The 16,782-nt window shown below is 36.0% G+C and overlaps 1 protein-coding gene across 13 annotated transcripts in view; it reads left to right on the top strand.

Moving 5' to 3' along the window:
- SYNE1 (spectrin repeat containing nuclear envelope protein 1) overlaps window positions 1-16,782 on the top strand; it is a 306,198-nt gene that overhangs the window by 244,601 nt on the left and 44,815 nt on the right. For all 13 annotated transcript variants that reach the window (XM_082757645.1, XM_082757640.1, XM_082757651.1 and 10 more), the window contains 12 exons: window positions 854-1,009; window positions 1,770-1,940; window positions 3,082-3,215; window positions 4,772-4,976; window positions 6,209-6,391; window positions 7,446-7,592; window positions 8,685-8,839; window positions 9,205-9,352; window positions 11,792-11,886; window positions 12,886-13,120; window positions 13,862-14,056; window positions 16,638-16,763. In XM_082757645.1, the coding sequence (XP_082613771.1) occupies window positions 854-1,009; window positions 1,770-1,940; window positions 3,082-3,215; window positions 4,772-4,976; window positions 6,209-6,391; window positions 7,446-7,592; window positions 8,685-8,839; window positions 9,205-9,352; window positions 11,792-11,886; window positions 12,886-13,120; window positions 13,862-14,056; window positions 16,638-16,763 (1,950 nt within the window). The remainder of the gene's footprint in view (window positions 1-853; window positions 1,010-1,769; window positions 1,941-3,081; window positions 3,216-4,771; window positions 4,977-6,208; window positions 6,392-7,445; window positions 7,593-8,684; window positions 8,840-9,204; window positions 9,353-11,791; window positions 11,887-12,885; window positions 13,121-13,861; window positions 14,057-16,637; window positions 16,764-16,782) is intronic.

Here is a 16,782-nt window from a genome sequence, read left to right as displayed (position 1 = left end):
CTTTTCAAGCCGATCATTCATTTTCTTTCTATTTTCTTGGGTTAGTGTGGGGGAATGCTGAATAGAGCAAAATGTTATAGAGCTTGTTAATTATAGACTTATCAAATAGCTCAAGTTGGAAGGGAACTTAAAGACCATCTACTTCCAACCACCCTGCCATGGGCAGGAATGCCACCCACTCGATCATAATAATACTTCCCAATAACGTATAACCTTGTGGAGGCAATAAAAAAAATTCCTACAGTCTGTTGCTTGTTATCATTGGCTGGAGTCCAGTGAGCTTGTCATCTAGAAAAGGGGAAGACTTGATGTCCTCAGGCAAGGGGCTTTGCTGGGATCTGGCAAAAGAATAAAGATTCCACTTTGTGTGGGGAGGCACAGCAAATTGACATCTTTCCCTAGGAAATCATTTTGTCCTTTCCTTTGGGTGGCAAAATTCAGTTTTTCCAGGGGCTTGAGCCAACTTTGGGCTAATTAAAAAGCCCTCTGTGTTCTGGGACAAACTAAGACAACACAACAATTTTCCCATGTATTCAAACTGCTAGCCTATTTTTAATTAATTTTGTACTCTTCCATGAGAGCAGCTGGTTACAACAGAGTTTTAATGTGGATGACATACTTCTATTTAAATTAAAGATATGCAACTGTGATTTAAAGGGAAGATAAAATATTCAAGAAAATTGTTGATGAGTTATAATTCTCTTGAGAATAAAAAGACAAAGTGCACAAGTTTGCCTTTCCTATTTTTAACATTGTACAAACTGGGGAGCTTATGTGTATCTTTACTGACTCGAGTCATTATCCATTAAAGTAAACAAACAAAAATACTCATGTGTCTTATTTTTATTTTAAGGAATTAGAAGAATCAATAAGAACAAAAGAAAAAGAAGTAGAAAACATAGAACAAAGTGGTCTGTCTTTGATACAGAACAAGAAGGAAGAAGTCTCTTCTACTGTTATGAATACACTGAAAGAAATCAACCATGCCTGGGCCAACTTGGATCACATGGTAAAACAATTATCAAAGGGCAAACCATAGTTCCAGGAATTGGAACTTGCAGGAGAACAATTAGCAGTTTGCAGCTAGTGGATTTATTCTGTGTTGTATGGGAAGAGATTCTGAATTGTGTCTCTGTTTTCATCCATCTTCAAGCTAGTGTGTACATGAAATTTACTATATCAAGGATCACAGAATCACAGAATCTGTTTTACATTCTTAAAATTCAAGCTTTTTATATGCTGATACGTAGTAGAAAAGTACCAAATGATCCATAAGTAACTACCTTTTTAAGCATATGGGTCACGCAGACTGAGGAAGAGATCAGTTTCAATTGTCATCACCTGAAATCTGAACCTTGGTAGCATTAGTCCATATTCTCAGGAAGAATGCAGTGTGTTAGAACTATCCTCTCTTGTAGCACTAGCCTCTCTTGGATTTGAGAGGCCAACTGCCTGTCTTAAGGAGTCAAGAAATTGCTTTTGAACCTTCTTCGAAGCAAGGTAGAATGTACTCACTATCTTTCCAGTCCCTACCATACTGGTCTTCTGTGGCTTTATGGAATCAAACAGACCTTTCTGCTGTACCCAGTGTAAGCCTAGCTGATGGTAGGGCAAAATGTTCTCTTCTTTCTCCAACAAGTTTAAAGTTCTGCATGAAGAACAAGTAGAATCTGAGATCAAAAGGAAGGAAATAATTTAAACAAAAGCAAACCCCTTGAATGTTTTTCATTTACCTTTTTTTTTTTTTTTCCCTCCTTCCCTCCTCCTAGGTTAGCCAACTAAAGATATTGTTGCAATCTGTTCTTGATCAGTGGAGCATTTACAAAGTGGCTTATGAAGAACTGAACAGTTACCTGATGGAAGCCAGATATTCTCTGTCCCGTTTCTATCTCCTTACTGGTTCTTTGGAAGCTGTGAAAGTCCAAGTTCATAACCTTCAGGTGAAAAGGAATACCATGCTTCTTGCCACACTGAGGATGGATTTAAGGATAAACGTTGTCCTTATTGCATGGATGCAATACATGTACATTTTAGCTGATAATGAATGAAACTACAGGTGTATCGGCACATTAAAATCTTATGACATTGAGAGGGCACTTTATCAAGTAGCCATTACATTTTTCATTTATCTAACTAACTAAAATGGTAAAATTGTTTCATTTGTAGATTTTTTGTGTTGCTTACATTTTGACCTGTTAATGTTCCACACACTGAGACAGCTTTTATAAAATTATATCTGTGGATCTAGTTTACATAAAAAAGCAATTTGCTTAAAAGTAAATACTCTGTGTGATTGGATGTCCAGACGTATACAGCCAAATGCCTTAAGCATAATCCTCACTTTCCAAATCAAAATTTAAAGAACATATATACACTTCACAGGCACTCTTCCATGTTTTCATTTTCTACATATCAGACAGGAGGAGTCAGTAGAAGGATAAGTTGTGTGTTTTTTTGTTGTTGTTGTTGTTTGTTGTTGTTTATTTGTTTTTAAAAAGCCCTTTTTTACTTATTTTGTGTATATTGATTGATCAGGTTGAGATTTGCTGAACTGTTCAAACTGCAATAATATAGTTAAATATATATATATACTTTTTTTTTTTTAAAAAAAAAAAGGAACATTTTCCCTGATAGCAATACTTCAGTCTGTTAAGTGAAAAAGTAAGAACCTTCTTTTTAGAATAAAACTTTTTTATGCTGTTCCTTTTTCATCTAAGTTTGAACAGGAAAACGTCATTAAATTTAATATCTTACAGCAGTTAATGTGTTATTTCTGAGGGAGTTCCATGCACTTATTCTGTCAGTACAAAAGTATTTGCTTAGGATAATTTCTTTTACAAAATTTTCACATATTTAGAAAATTTTGGTTAAAAACATACTTTTTGCTACACCTGGATATTGAATCAAGTGTATCTAGCAATAGTCTTTATATTAAAAAACTTCCTAGTTAGATTCAATACACATGAAATCTAGTTTTGCTTTCATAACCCATATATTGCAATCGCTACATACGATTTTGAAATGTTTCTACATCATACAGTTATAATAGTTTGTGTATCATTATTTTTTCTTCTATTTCAGAGCCTACAGGATGAACTAGAAAAGCAAGAAAATAGTTTACAGAAATTTGGTTCAGTGACCAATCAATTGTTAAAACAATGTCACCCACCAGTGACTGAAACACTTACCACCACTTTGAAGGAAGTGAATATGAGGTAGAAAGTGTGTTTATGTTGAACTGTACTTTCAGTGGTAGATTTGCATTTAACTGTGGACTCAATTTTCCATCATTTTTATTTTTATTATATTTTATGTATTCTTTTATTTTATTCCTTTTGCTGGAGCAGAAGTGTGTTATTTTACTAGTAATAATAAAAGAAATGTTTTCTCCAGAAAGAGATTTGGATCATTAGTGTCAGCAGCTTTGCTCCATGCATGGCTGCAGGGAAATTTGCAACCATGACAATTCTTGTCCTGGAAAATAAAACTGCACTTAAAATGCAAGAATTCTGTCTGAAAATTGCTGTGCATGCGTTAGTTTCTCCAGTACTCAGCTTGCAATTTCTAGCTGTAGGAAGAGCATGATAGACTTTTCTATCTAAGATCTAAGCTTTTGCCAGTAGCTTGGCAAACAACTTCCCCAACTTTGAATCCAGGCCATAGAAGTCTGAAGGTTTATTCAGAGAAGCTACAGAAGGATTTGATTGATCCAAGATCAAAAACTGCTGTGGTAGAAATACTGTTGTATTTGGTTTTGGGGGGTTGTATGTTTGTTAGTCTGTTTTTGAAAACGCAATCATGCCAAACTCATTTTGGTTCATCCTGTACTAGAAACTGGAAACATGGGGAGAAGACTTTTTCCCCAGAGAAGCTGTGGATGCCCCATCCCTGGAAGTATTCAAGGCCAGGTTGGATGGGGCTTTGAGCAACCTGGTCTAGTGGAAGGTATCCCTGCCCATGGCAGGAGGGTTGGAACTGGATGAACTGTAAGGTCCCTTCCAACCTAAGCCATTCTATGATAAGATACTGTATGATTTAAGTCTCAGTGATGACTGACAAGGTTTTCACTTTATGAGATAATTTTATCATATAGTAACAATTGAAAATGCTGTGATTTTTCTTTGATAAGGAAATAATGAGAAAATTTGATAAACACAGTACATTTCAGAAAGCAGCTTGTTTTGGGTGCCACTAAAGCTAAGAATTCAAAGAGGAATTAGACATTTAATTGGATAATGAACCTATTAGAGCTTTAATAAACCTGGAAGTATTTTAATTTTATGAGGCTTTATGAATTTAAAGATTCTGTGAGATTTTGGGAGGAAACTGCAGCAGAAGAAATGGTTTCATATTTACACCTGTTCTGGGCCTTTCAGGCCCTTGATTAAATTTGAGGCTGGCAGTTCTTGGCCAGTTATGTCTGCTGTGTGGTGAACCAAGGTGTGCTAAGTGGGAATTGCAGTAGGTTCACTTCAAAAAGCGTACTCCAGCTTTGACCTAAAATATTAATATGCAGCATCCAAGATGCAGTACAGATCAAACCTGGTATGACAGGTCAGAACATCCTGTCAACATATTTCTTAGATTCCTTTTTTTTCTCCTAATGTCTGAATCTTGATTATTATTATAAAATTTCTTAAAAGACAGAAGACCACAGGAAACAGCACTGAGGAAGAAGGGCAGAGACAATGGATACAACAGTGAGGAAGAGGGGCAGGTGTAGTTCTTTTGAGCTACCAAGGTTTGATCATTCATCCAATCTCTTCACCAGGTGGAACAACCTTCTTCAGGAGATTGCAGAGCGGCTGCGTTCCAGTAAGGGTCTCCTTCAGCTGTGGCAGAGATACAAGGACTGTTACCAACAATGCTCTTCAACAGTCCGTCAACAAGAAGATCAAATCAATGAACTGTTGAAGACTGCAACCAGTAAAGATATTGCTGATGATGAAGTAACTTCTTGGATTCAGGACTGTAATGTATGTTCACTTAATCGTTGCACTATACAACAGCTCTGTGACCTAAAAATCACAACAGGCTCTACATTACTAAACTACATATTTGGTGTATTGGAAATTTTCTTTTTATTGAAGCATCTCTCATGTGCAGGAGAGACAGCTTCATGTCTGCTACCCAAATCTCATGATTATCTTGGACTTATATGATCCCTCTATTATTTGTTGCTGTATTATGTTGCTTTTATCTGAAGTCATCTCTCTGGAGAAGGTGGATAAATTCTATTGTTTGATTCAGTCTTAAGTCCTTGCTTATCAAAGTATTTCTTGCTAGGCAAGAATCTCCGCCAAATTCATTGAGCTCCTTATAGTAGAAAGAAACAGGATCCTTTGTCTATATTTCCACAAGTCAAGGCTGGTCACTTTTTCTGAATGAAAAAAGACTGTGTGTGTTCTTGGTGTCTTTATCCTTCCACATGGAGGAACAGTGTTGACTCTGGAACCTTGAGATTCCTCTATTTTTGATACTGTGTCCCAGAGAAGCAGGATTTTTTGTCTCCTGTTATGTGGTTATGTTTTGGTGTGTTTGAGTTCAAGTTAATGTTAAGTGTCCTTGATAAGAAAATTGAAATGGCAGTTGTCTTAGGGTAAGAAAAACAATTGCAAGGCAAAAAATTAACACATTAATGAGCATTCTGAGCATTTGCTGCCATAGTTTGCTGGACAGGCAACTCAAATAGTTCAGTCAGATAATTGCATTACACAATTTGCAAAAGTTAGTTTTTAATCCGTCCCGGTAATTCATAACAAGAAGGAAAAATAAAAATAAAAATAAAAATAAAAATAAAAATAAAAATAAAATAAAAATAAAAATAGGAGATCTAGGGATCAGGTTGCCTTGTGACAACCCACAGGTAGAATTGCCACTGCGTAGGAGCACCATGTCAGTAAATCGAAAGTGTTTTTTTCAACAAGTGTTGCCTCATCAGTAACGGCAGTTTACTCAATGGCAGCTGAGTGTTCACTTCTTTCTGTTCCTCTGCACATAAGCAATTCTAGATATGTTTTATTCTGCATATCATTCCTTTTTATGCAAAGAGACAGTGGGCACTTTGGCATTGAAATATAGTAATAAATATAAATTTTTCATGTAGTAGTGGTCCTTACTGATTTCATTTCTCCTACATATCAGGGAGGATGGCATCAACTGAGTGTCAGATTAACTATTCCTATCTTTATTCAATGTGTTGCCACAGGATCTACTCGTTGATTTAAAGACAGCACAGGATTCACTGATTGTTCTTCAAGAACTGGGAGAGGAGCTAAAAAGCCAGGTGGAGGCTTCAGCAGCAGCAGCTATACAGTCTGATCAACTGTCTCTGAACCAGAATCTGTCAACCCTAGAACAAATTCTCCGCAAGCAGCAAACAGTACTTCAGGTATTGCAAAGAGTGTTTTCAGTTCCTGCATCCAATCACCTTGTTGTACTTGAAAACACAATTAGCCAAAAATACCTGGGTAAAGAAGATGGTGCTACTTGTTCATCTGCATTTCCCAATCTTCCCTGAAAGCCAAAGAAAAAAAAAAAAAAGTTCAAGTACAGTATAGAGACCTCGTAAGAAGTTCCACTTTCTGGAATAGAATGTGCAAACCTCACAGGGGAATGTTTCCATCTGGAATGCCAAGGGCAACATTCTTTGTGCAGACAGCAATAATGCTAATGACTATATCCACAGCTACTCCTTCCCCAGTGACAACTTCTCTTCCCAGCTTGTTCTTTAGTGGTAAAACAAAGGAGAGAAGATTCCAAACAATTGTGTAGCATGGATTTTAACAGTTCCTGATAATGTCAGTGACCATACTGACACCTAGTATTTGTGTCAAAGCTTGTATGTCACATTTTGCTAATTTTTGCATGTGTCACTAGGGTCTAAAGGGCAGAAAAAGAGTGTCAGAATGTGTTTGATAGGGCATGGAAGTGCATGGATGAGAAAGCAACAAGGCAGTGGCTTCTGTTTGGGTGACAAGTGGAGTTGTCTAAGAAATCTAGTGTCATCAAGAATATGCTCATTAATGTAAGGAGAGATTTTTTTTCATTTGAAATTGCAACAGAAACTGGTGGTTCTTTTTATTGACAGAGCACATTAAACAGAGGAGTATTTTATATAAGAAAGTTAGAGCAGGCTATGTATTTTAAATCAAGAAGGTCTTTTAATATTTTGCTGAAGTGCTGCCTTTTTGCTATGATGAAAAATCCCATTTTCTCACCTGGTGTGGACTTTACAGCAAAAGCCCCATGATAAAAATAATGAAAATAAATAATAATAATAATAATAAACACTATATCCACAGTCTGTAAACAAAGCAACAGTTTAAATTGTTCCTAGTGTATACTTCTGTTTGCAAATCTATAATGAGAATAATCAGGAGCATAACTACCAGAAGGGTGCTATGTGGCTAAATTCCTAAATCATGGGTTCTTTTTTATTGAAGGCTGGAGTCCTGGACTATCAAACCTTTGCCAAGAACCTGCAAGTCCTTGAGGTCTGGATAACAGAAGCAGAAGAAATACTGAAAGGACAGGATCCTAGTCACTCATCTGATCTCTCAGCAATACAGAGTAGGATGGAGGAACTAAAAGTGAGTAATAAATACACAAAATGTTCATTTTTTTACATTGGCCTGGTTAATTTGTACAGGGTATGCACAAATATTACTCTATACATATTAAAGAACTGTCACTCGTGGGAAGCATAGGACTGAGAAATTTGATGTTTGATGGTAGTCAGGTAGTGATTGATTGTCCATGTTATTCTGCTCCTGAGTAAAGAATAAAAGGAAAAACAAAGGATTTGGATTAAATGAATATCAAATCAAATTAGGAGTGGAAAATTTAGCAACTTTTGGAGTTCCTTTATCTTATTTTCTCTCAATTTTTTTTGAATGTATGCAGCTTAAGGACCAAATCATCTACACGTTTTGGATATATTGATATACTGAAGTGTACTGAAACATTCATACTGTGTACCCTATAATATACATTTAAACTCTTTTTCTTTCTTTTTGTGTTGCCTTTTTTTATTATTTATTTATTTATCTATTATCTTTCTTCCTCTTTTGGAGGCCCTGACAGGAAGTTGATTGTCTCTGCCACCTAGGCTGTTTTTGTCATTTTAATATTCAATTATTTTTCTTTCAGGATTAACTATACATGTTTTTCCACTGTGCATGCTAACAAGCATAGCACTTTTTCCTAATTTAATGATTTGGACACTTCTGTACTGCAAAAGAAAATAATAATAATAATAATAATAATAATAATAATAATAATAATAATAATAATAATAATAATAATAGTAAAATCAAGTGAGTATGTTCAATGTGGTATGCTACCCTAACATTGAGTTTAGCAAACACGAAAAAAGGCTCGCTTTCTTGGCAAGATAGACATGTAGCTTCAAGCACTAGCCTATTTTTGCAGCTCTGAGAGGTAAATCTCTAGTTCAGCAATATATGTAAGTGCAATTTCAGTTTACTTCTCTGTTTCTGTTTAAGTTTTCTTCTATACTGGGACCAAAGAGGCTGAAAACTGGAAATAAAGTCTTTCCTTGGCATAGGGAGTTTGCCACTTGGTGGCAACCAAGGCCATTCCAAATTTAACTGAGTGCTAGCTTAGTCTATACTAGTGTAATTACTGAACTTCTTGCTTATCAGCTCTATTGTTTGTTGCAGAGTCAGATGTTGAAGTTCAGCAGCATGGCCCCAGATTTGGACCGTCTTAATGAGCTGGGTTACAGGCTTCCTCTGAATGATAAAGAAATCAAAAGGATGCAGAACCTGAACAGACACTGGTCTCTCATCTCATCTCAGACTACAGAAAGATTCAGGTGGGGATATCTTAAGATTATTGTATAGTTTTCTTATATTACAATAGTTAGAAAGTATACCTTTTGCAGAGTATAAAAAATATTTCAGATATTTCATTAACCAAAGCACCTTTCCTTTAGTGTACTCATGAATAAAGATAGAAGTCAATGAGTTGAGATGGTGGTTTTGCCATAAATTAGAGTTTGAAATAAGGAAGATTGGTTCTTTTTAGTGTTGTATAGATAGATTAAATGATGCAGCTGCATGGGAAAATCAATACTATCTGATTTAGATTTCTGCTGGAAAATTTACTACAAGAGTCAATACTATGTGAGAGAGCAGGAGACCTTACCTGAATCCATCTTTCTTTCTTTCTTCCTTTCAGTAAGCTGCAGTCTTTCCTGCTGCAGAAGCAGACCTTTTTGGAGAAGTGTGAAACTTGGATGGATTTGTTAGTTCAGACTGAGCAGAAGCTGGCAGCAGAGATTTCAGGAAACTACCAGAGCCTTTTAGAGCAACAGAGGGCACATGAGGCAAGTCATCATGTGTATATATACATAACTACAACACATACTATTTATACATAGGTGGAACTCACATTCTTTTGGGGAGTAATATAATAGTATGTCTTGAATATGTCTAGTGGGTGGCATCCCTGCACATGGAAGGAGGGTTGGAACCGGGTGATCTTTAAGGTCTCTTCCAACCTGAGCCATTCTGTGATTCTATGATAAATTGAATTACATTTGCTTGCACTCTTTGTGGATGTCTTAACTTAGAAACAACAGCATGCAAATATGTCAGTGATATCCAGTTTTGTGGAGGGCTTGCTTATCTGTCTGCATTTTGTGTATAACATATTGGGATGCGTCTAACTGCTTGTCCCCTATACTTATTCTACTTCATATTAGTTTCTACCAAGGGAATCAAAGTTTTATTGGTCTTCCCATAAGACCAAACTATCCTCATGCACTTTGACCCTTTGTCTTTAGTCCTAACTGGAGATTTCAGTTCTTTCATTTTATTTTGATTTTGTTAATTTACCAATAAATTGCCAACATACATTGTATCTGAAAAGCAAGACTTTTCTGTCAAAGACTGAGTTATATAATTCATCATGCAGGCTCCATTTGTGTTCCTTTTGGTAACATTTCCTTGGAGAACAAACTGATTTGATCTTCACTCTGTGCTGGAATCATTTGTTTGTAGACCTATTTACAACAAACCAAGAACTAGTCCAGCTTTTGCTGAAGGAAAAAAACTGATTCAGAGTTTTTACTAGAGGATGCTTTTCTGATTCTATGGTGAGGTCAAATGATGCACATTTTTTCTCCACCCATATTGTTACTGCCAAGAATCTTAGTAAAGATCAATTAAGACAAGTCAATTTTCATACCAAAGCTCCCATGTGGCAACAGCAGTTTCAGTTCCCACAACTTTTTCAACTGACCTACCCCAATATTCAGGAAGGATCACAGGGGAGTTGTGTCCTTCCACCCTTTGTGTCTTATTTCAGCATAATGTTTGGGTGAACATTTTTAAGCAGGAAGTAATTCACAATATTTTTTGCTTGCTTTAGTAGATATTTGCTTTAACATTTAACTGCATTTTGCATTTTTCAAATCTCATCCATTTCATTTCATCTCAGCGCTGCCAGCATTAACTGGACAGGGTATCTTTGTAATTTGAGATATCTCAACATTTTGAGATTTGTATGTCCACAAATCATCACTGTCTAAACAGATAAGTTCCTACTGTTGTATTGGCCACTCATAGTTATATTTTTTGAAAGGGGTTAACAAGGATCTTTTTGCATGTAATTGCATGTCTTGAGACCTCAGCCTAATTCTCTCCTGAAAACTTGATCTGTTTCAACTATCTGAAGCAGTTAGTTCAGATAAGTGCTACTCAGTAGAAGGTGATTTTTTTTTTCTTTGAACTGTAAAGTCATCTTTCAGAATTTAGAGAATTAATAGCCAATTATCCAAATACTGCATTTCACCCTAACAAAATGTTGTAAACTGTATCTTTTTATGAAGAAATTGCTTTCCACTCCTGCCAGCTGAAAGACAAGGTTCAAATCTAAATTCCTTGAGATGACTTTCCAGATTGTTTTACCTTATTTCCTTGAACATTAATGAGAAAATATTCTATTTCCACATACATTCCCAGAATGGATATTAGGATGCATTCAGTTCTGCTATCAGCTTTCCAGTGCTGACTCTTAACTTTCAAATAAACAAATGTTTATTTGAACAGGACCCCAGCTACCTCAGTGGCCTTATTTAGAAATAATTTCCCACTGTTATTTACAAACCTTTGATGTGGATGTGGTGCTTTTTCTAAATATCATGAGCTAACACTTTCATCCACATCAGATAACTCCTTCATGACAATCTTGCAGTCATTTTTATGCAATTCTCCAGATATCTATCTGGAGACCTGGTACATTCCTCAGGACACTTACAAAGTGCCAATGCACTGAGACAAGCATTTGAGAAAGTGCTGGTGGGGGAAGAGGGAATTGCTTGCCAATGCACTTACTGTTGTGTTTTGTGGTTTGTTTGTTTTTTTTTTTTTCAATGTGCTGGTATTGTGCGTTTCAATACCTGTCCTCCTTTCCTGTTTCTTTGAATTCCTATTTCTGTGTTGACAGTGATCTACATATGAGAAGAAATTGGAATGGCAAGTGGTCTCACATAACAGAATATCCCCTTTTATATACAAAGTTAATATGTATTCACAGAACAAGTGGATGTTGACAAGAATATTTCTGGTTTTGGGTAGGGTTTGAGTACATCCTCTCTAAGCAGAGTTCTTCATGCTTGATAAGGTTTTATTTCACCTATCCTTCAGAAAAAGATTTTAAGTAGTCAATGAAAAATATTTTTTACCACAGAATATTGATATTTCATACAGACAGAATTAAAATGTAAAACCTTTCTTTAACATCCTTGTCTCCTGTACAACAGCTATTTCAGGCAGAGATGTTCAGTCGCCAGCAGATTTTGCATTCAATCATCTCTGATGGGCAGCACCTCATAGAGCAAGGACAAGTGGATGACAGGTAGCCATTCTTGTGTTGTTGTTGCTGCTGATTAAGTGAAGTAATACTTAAAATAGTGGGAGACTTCTGAACAGAGAATGTTGCAGAAGATGTTAGTGTTCAGATCATGTTTTTCCAAGACAGAAGTTACCATCTACATGCTTAAGCTATTAATCAGCCAGCTCTTAAATAATACAGTGTTCATTAGGATGTGATGGGGTAGATGTGCTGCATTTGGGAATGTAGTAGCCTTGAGGCTACTTCTCTAACAAATGTTTGTCTTGCATTATCAAACACATCACATATATGTCTGTTCTGATGTACCTTCAAAATATGTCTTTCACCAAAGGAGCTTGCACTGACTGATTTACAGTAAGTTACTCTTGATTTGTGCCAAAATAACCTGAAGCATAAATATGATGGAATAAGAATTCATGTTTCATATGATGGAATAAGAATTCATGTAAAAATTCCTGTTTCATTTTTTTATTTTAAATGCTCCTGATCAAATGAATAGGAATCAGTGGAACACCAGTGGCTTCACACTTATGCATTGATTTTGCTAAGGATATCACGGTCCTAATACAAGAAGAACTGTTTACTGCAATATGAGAATTTTATTAATTCTGTGTACATCTTACACCTGCTTTGAGCTAGCTCAGTAGTAAATTTGAGTGCAAATCATGAAATTTCCATGATTTCCTATTAGTTTGGATAATCCAAACTAGCAAAAAATGTGGGTTTCTTTGTATGTTTTGGGGGGAGGGGAGAAGAGTTTCTTTATTTAGGGGAAAAAAAATAAAGTCTTAGTAATTGGACCCCTTTGATTATCCACGTATATGATGTGTGGAGTTCTCATCCTCAGTAAACTGTCAATAGACTTGAGTAGTTTTCTTCTAGTGCTTAATAATCAGCAGCCAAAAAAACACATTTCCTTTCCCTCCAGTTTATTTCATTAAAGAAATAGATTAAAGTATGAATGCTACCATAGTTTTTTATTTATTTATTAATTTGCAATAGGGATGAGTTTAATCTGAAGTTGACACTTCTAAGTAATCAATGGCAAGGAGTAATTCGTCGGGCACAGCAGAGGAGGGGGATCATTGACAGCCAGATCCACCAGTGGCAGCGCTACAGGGAGATGGCAGAGAAACTGCGCAAGTGGCTGGTGGAAATGTCCTGTCAGCCAGTGAGTGATCTGGGAAATGCTCCTATCCCATTGCAGCAAGTCAGAGCATTACTGGATGAAGTGCAGGTATGTGCAGTGTGTTGTAGAAAGAAGAAATAATACAGCTTTTTATCATCATTTAAAATATTCTTAGAAGTACTTTAGATTCATACTATGTGCCTGGTAGAAAGCAATATTAGATATCAGTTATTCTTTGAAACTGACGTAGCCTCAAAACCAACACTTTGATGGAAAGGAAGTAAAGAACATGCAGTGATTAACTTAACAAACTCTTTCTCAAGCTTTGTTAGTGTTTTTTTTTTTGTTGCTGTTTTGTAACTAACCTTATATTGAAGATGTCTTGAAACAAAAACAGTAATCTCCCATTTGAGAAATGTATTCTAGCTAACAAAAATGGATACCTTGAATGCCTGATGTGATTTTCATGTGAAGTTAACGGTATCTATTTAGCAGTTTGGTGTCTTTTTTAGCCAGATGATACTGTATTATAAGCGTATTGTGCTCTTGAGGAACTGTTTCTCCTCAAGATCAATTGAAATGCTGATATAAATGAGGAGAAGGAGAAGTCTTCCATGTCTTTATCTCCTTGGAGAAATTTTCTAATGGTCTGCTGCAGTAAATGGTAAAAAAAAAAAAAAAAAAAAAAAAAAAGTATCAAAGTATTTGAGCTGTAGCTCATGCTTAAGTATGCAACCAAATAAAAGTGAACTAGTAAAATATGGCTTTTAGGACAGATTATACTGAATTTCTAATTATAATTAAAAAAAAAAAAAAACAAAGTTGACAGAAATCCATTTATAATTGCAGCTTAAAGAGAAAGTTGTTCTAAGGCAGCAAGGGAGTTATATCCTTGCTGTGGAAGCTGGGAAGCAATTGCTGCTCTCTGCTGACAGTGGAGCTGAGGCAGCCCTGCAGACAGAGCTTACAGAAATTCAGGAGGGCTGGAAGATAGCTAGCATCCAACTGGAAGAACAGAAGAAACAGCTTGCTTTAATACTGAAAGTAAGTGTATAATTTTTTCTGTACCTTTCAGCATGTTCACAGTTTCTCACTCTGAACCCTGATAAGACAAGTGTTCTCAAGGGATGAGTACAAATACAGGAATTGACTGTATACTGCATTACCATTTCATTTCACTACCTCTGATTTTCAAATATTTAAACTAGAAGAGGAAAAAGTTCCAAGCTACTTTGGAACAAGCTTATATATTCCTTGATATCTTTTAATCAATATTTCCACATCACTGCTAATAAAAGATATTCCTAACAATACTATTTTCAACATAGAGCAAAAATGTATTTTATTTTGCACAATGCTGGTGGGTTTTTATACATGCTGTATTGAGAACTGTATCTGCCTTATTCCTTCTTGTCCTGGTTTCAGGACAAAAAAAGGACTGTTGTGGTTTAACCCAGCCGGCAGCTAAACACTGCACAGACATTTGCTCACCCTCCCTTCTCCCTCTCTGGGATGGGGGAGAGAAACAGGAAAGTGAAGCCTGTGAGTTGAGATAAAGACAGTTTATTAAGACAGGAAAATAATAATAACAGTAATAATATTAACAATAATGAGATAATAGTACTACTAATAATCATGTGTACAAAACAAGTGATGCACAATGCAATTGCTCATCGCCCGCTGACAGATGCCCAGCCTAACCCCAAGCAGTCCGGCCCCCCCACCCCAGCTAGCCACCCCTATATATTGTTTAGCATGATGTCAGATGGTATGGAGTACCCCTTTAGCTAGTTTGGGTCAGCTGCTCTGGGTCTGTCCCCTCCCAGCTCTTGCTACACCCCCAGCCTGCCCACTGGCAGGACAAAGTGAGAAGCTGAGACGTCCTTGGCTTGGTGTAAGCACTGCTCTGCAATGATTAAAACATCGGTGTTTTATCAGCACTCTTCTCATCCTAAGCGAAAACATAGCACCCTGCCAGATACTAGAAAGAAAATTAACTCTGTCCTAACTGAAACCAGGACACTTCTATGTGCCAGTGCTAAGATATCCCTAGCCATCTGATAGCTGGTGCTTCGTTCAAGAGTCTCGAGTGTTTGCTAACTTAGGTAATGTACTAAGAGTGAGCATTGAACATTTTATTTATTTATTTATTTTAATATAGGCAGTGTCCAGAGTGACTGCTAACATCATTTTAAGTACTAAAGATGGTAGTCCAAGATTTAAATTTGGTCTGTCTGTTTTTCCCTTTTGCTCTTTCCATGCAGGATAACGAAAATTAGACTTGTGTATATTAATAGTGAGGTCAATGGCTTTTAGAACAGTTTCAGAGGTTTAATAGAATTCTAAAATTACAGACACTTTAGTTTTGTTTGTAAATAGCAAGGAGAAAAGCAATGCAATAAAATTAAATATTATTTTGGAAAAGTTCAGATAAGTAAATTTTTCTTCCTCTTTCAAGCCATGTTCCTCCTACCTCTGCTTCTAGTTGGGGAATTACATGAGGAAATTTTTATTCATGAAAGCTTATATCTAGGGAAACTAAAAGTTCTGTGGTATTTTGGCCAAAGAAAATATAGAACTTGATGCTTGAAAGTGAGGAAGTAGGGAAATTACCACATAAATTGTATAAATCATCTCATAGATATCCAAACTTCATTACATGTTGCTACCTTGGTCCTACATATGTGACTTTTCAGTAGTCTTCTGACAAAATGAGAAGCGTAAGAGTATATCTTGCATTAAGATCATCATAACCTCATACATCATGTAAGGTCATATTACTTATTAAGGAGAGAAGAAAGAAGACACTAAAGAAAAGGTCCTTTTGCAAGACCTGTTATTTATAATAATCCATCCTGAAGAAAATCATGAAATACTGATATAGACTGAAAAAAATGGAAGGAGAGAAATACTAAGGCAGTGACAGAAGGAGAGTATCTTCAAATAGACAAGTTAAAATAAGTTCCTGTAGTGTAATACAACTGGCAGTCTTAAGGGTTGACTGGCTTATTACAGATTTGTCTGTGTGATTACCTTTTCAATAGGCCTTAACGAACAGGTGAGATGGGCAAAGCTATGCTGTCACATGACAGTTGGTGGCCTTATATTATATTATATTATATTATATTATATTATATTATATTATATTATATTATATTGGAGACATTTAAAATTTTGGAAGGTATACAAGCACTAAAGCTAGATGTAGCTGCTAGGACCATAATTTGGAGGAGGTACTTCAAATACTTCGATCTGACCTGAATTTGCAGTAACCCCAACATTTACATTTTTTTTCTGGAGCTTGATGCATCAGCCATTCAAGAAAGGAAATTGAAAATATTTTGGGGAGTTAAAGGCTTTTCTGAAAGGATGGAGTTGTAAATAGACAATACTATAATAACAGGAGGCTTTGACTAGTACATTACTGCTAGCAAAACTAAAACAACAACAACAAAAAAGATATGACTGTGCATATGACCCAAGCTTTAAGACTGCATATTATTTAAAGGGGAAATTCAGTGCTTTCTATTGTTATGGAAATATGTGGTTAATCAGTCAAACCAACATAAGTATGAGAAGTATAATCTAGATCTGAACTGAAGTCTGTTAAACATTTTGCCTTCAGGACTGGGAAAAATCTGAAAAGGGCATAGGAGACTCCCTGGAGAAGCTAAGATCATTCAAAAAAAAGCTTTCTCAGCCTTTGCCAGAACACCATGATGAGTTGCATGCAGAGCAGATTCGTTGCAAGGTAAAGCACTTGTTCTCTG

Source organism: Aythya marila (genome assembly GCF_965140915.1).
Source record: "Aythya marila genome assembly, chromosome: 3".
NCBI classification, from domain to species: Eukaryota; Metazoa; Chordata; class Aves; order Anseriformes; family Anatidae; genus Aythya; species Aythya marila.
The sequence above is the reverse complement of the archived record's forward strand: the minus strand, read 5'-3'. Positions and strand labels throughout refer to the sequence as shown.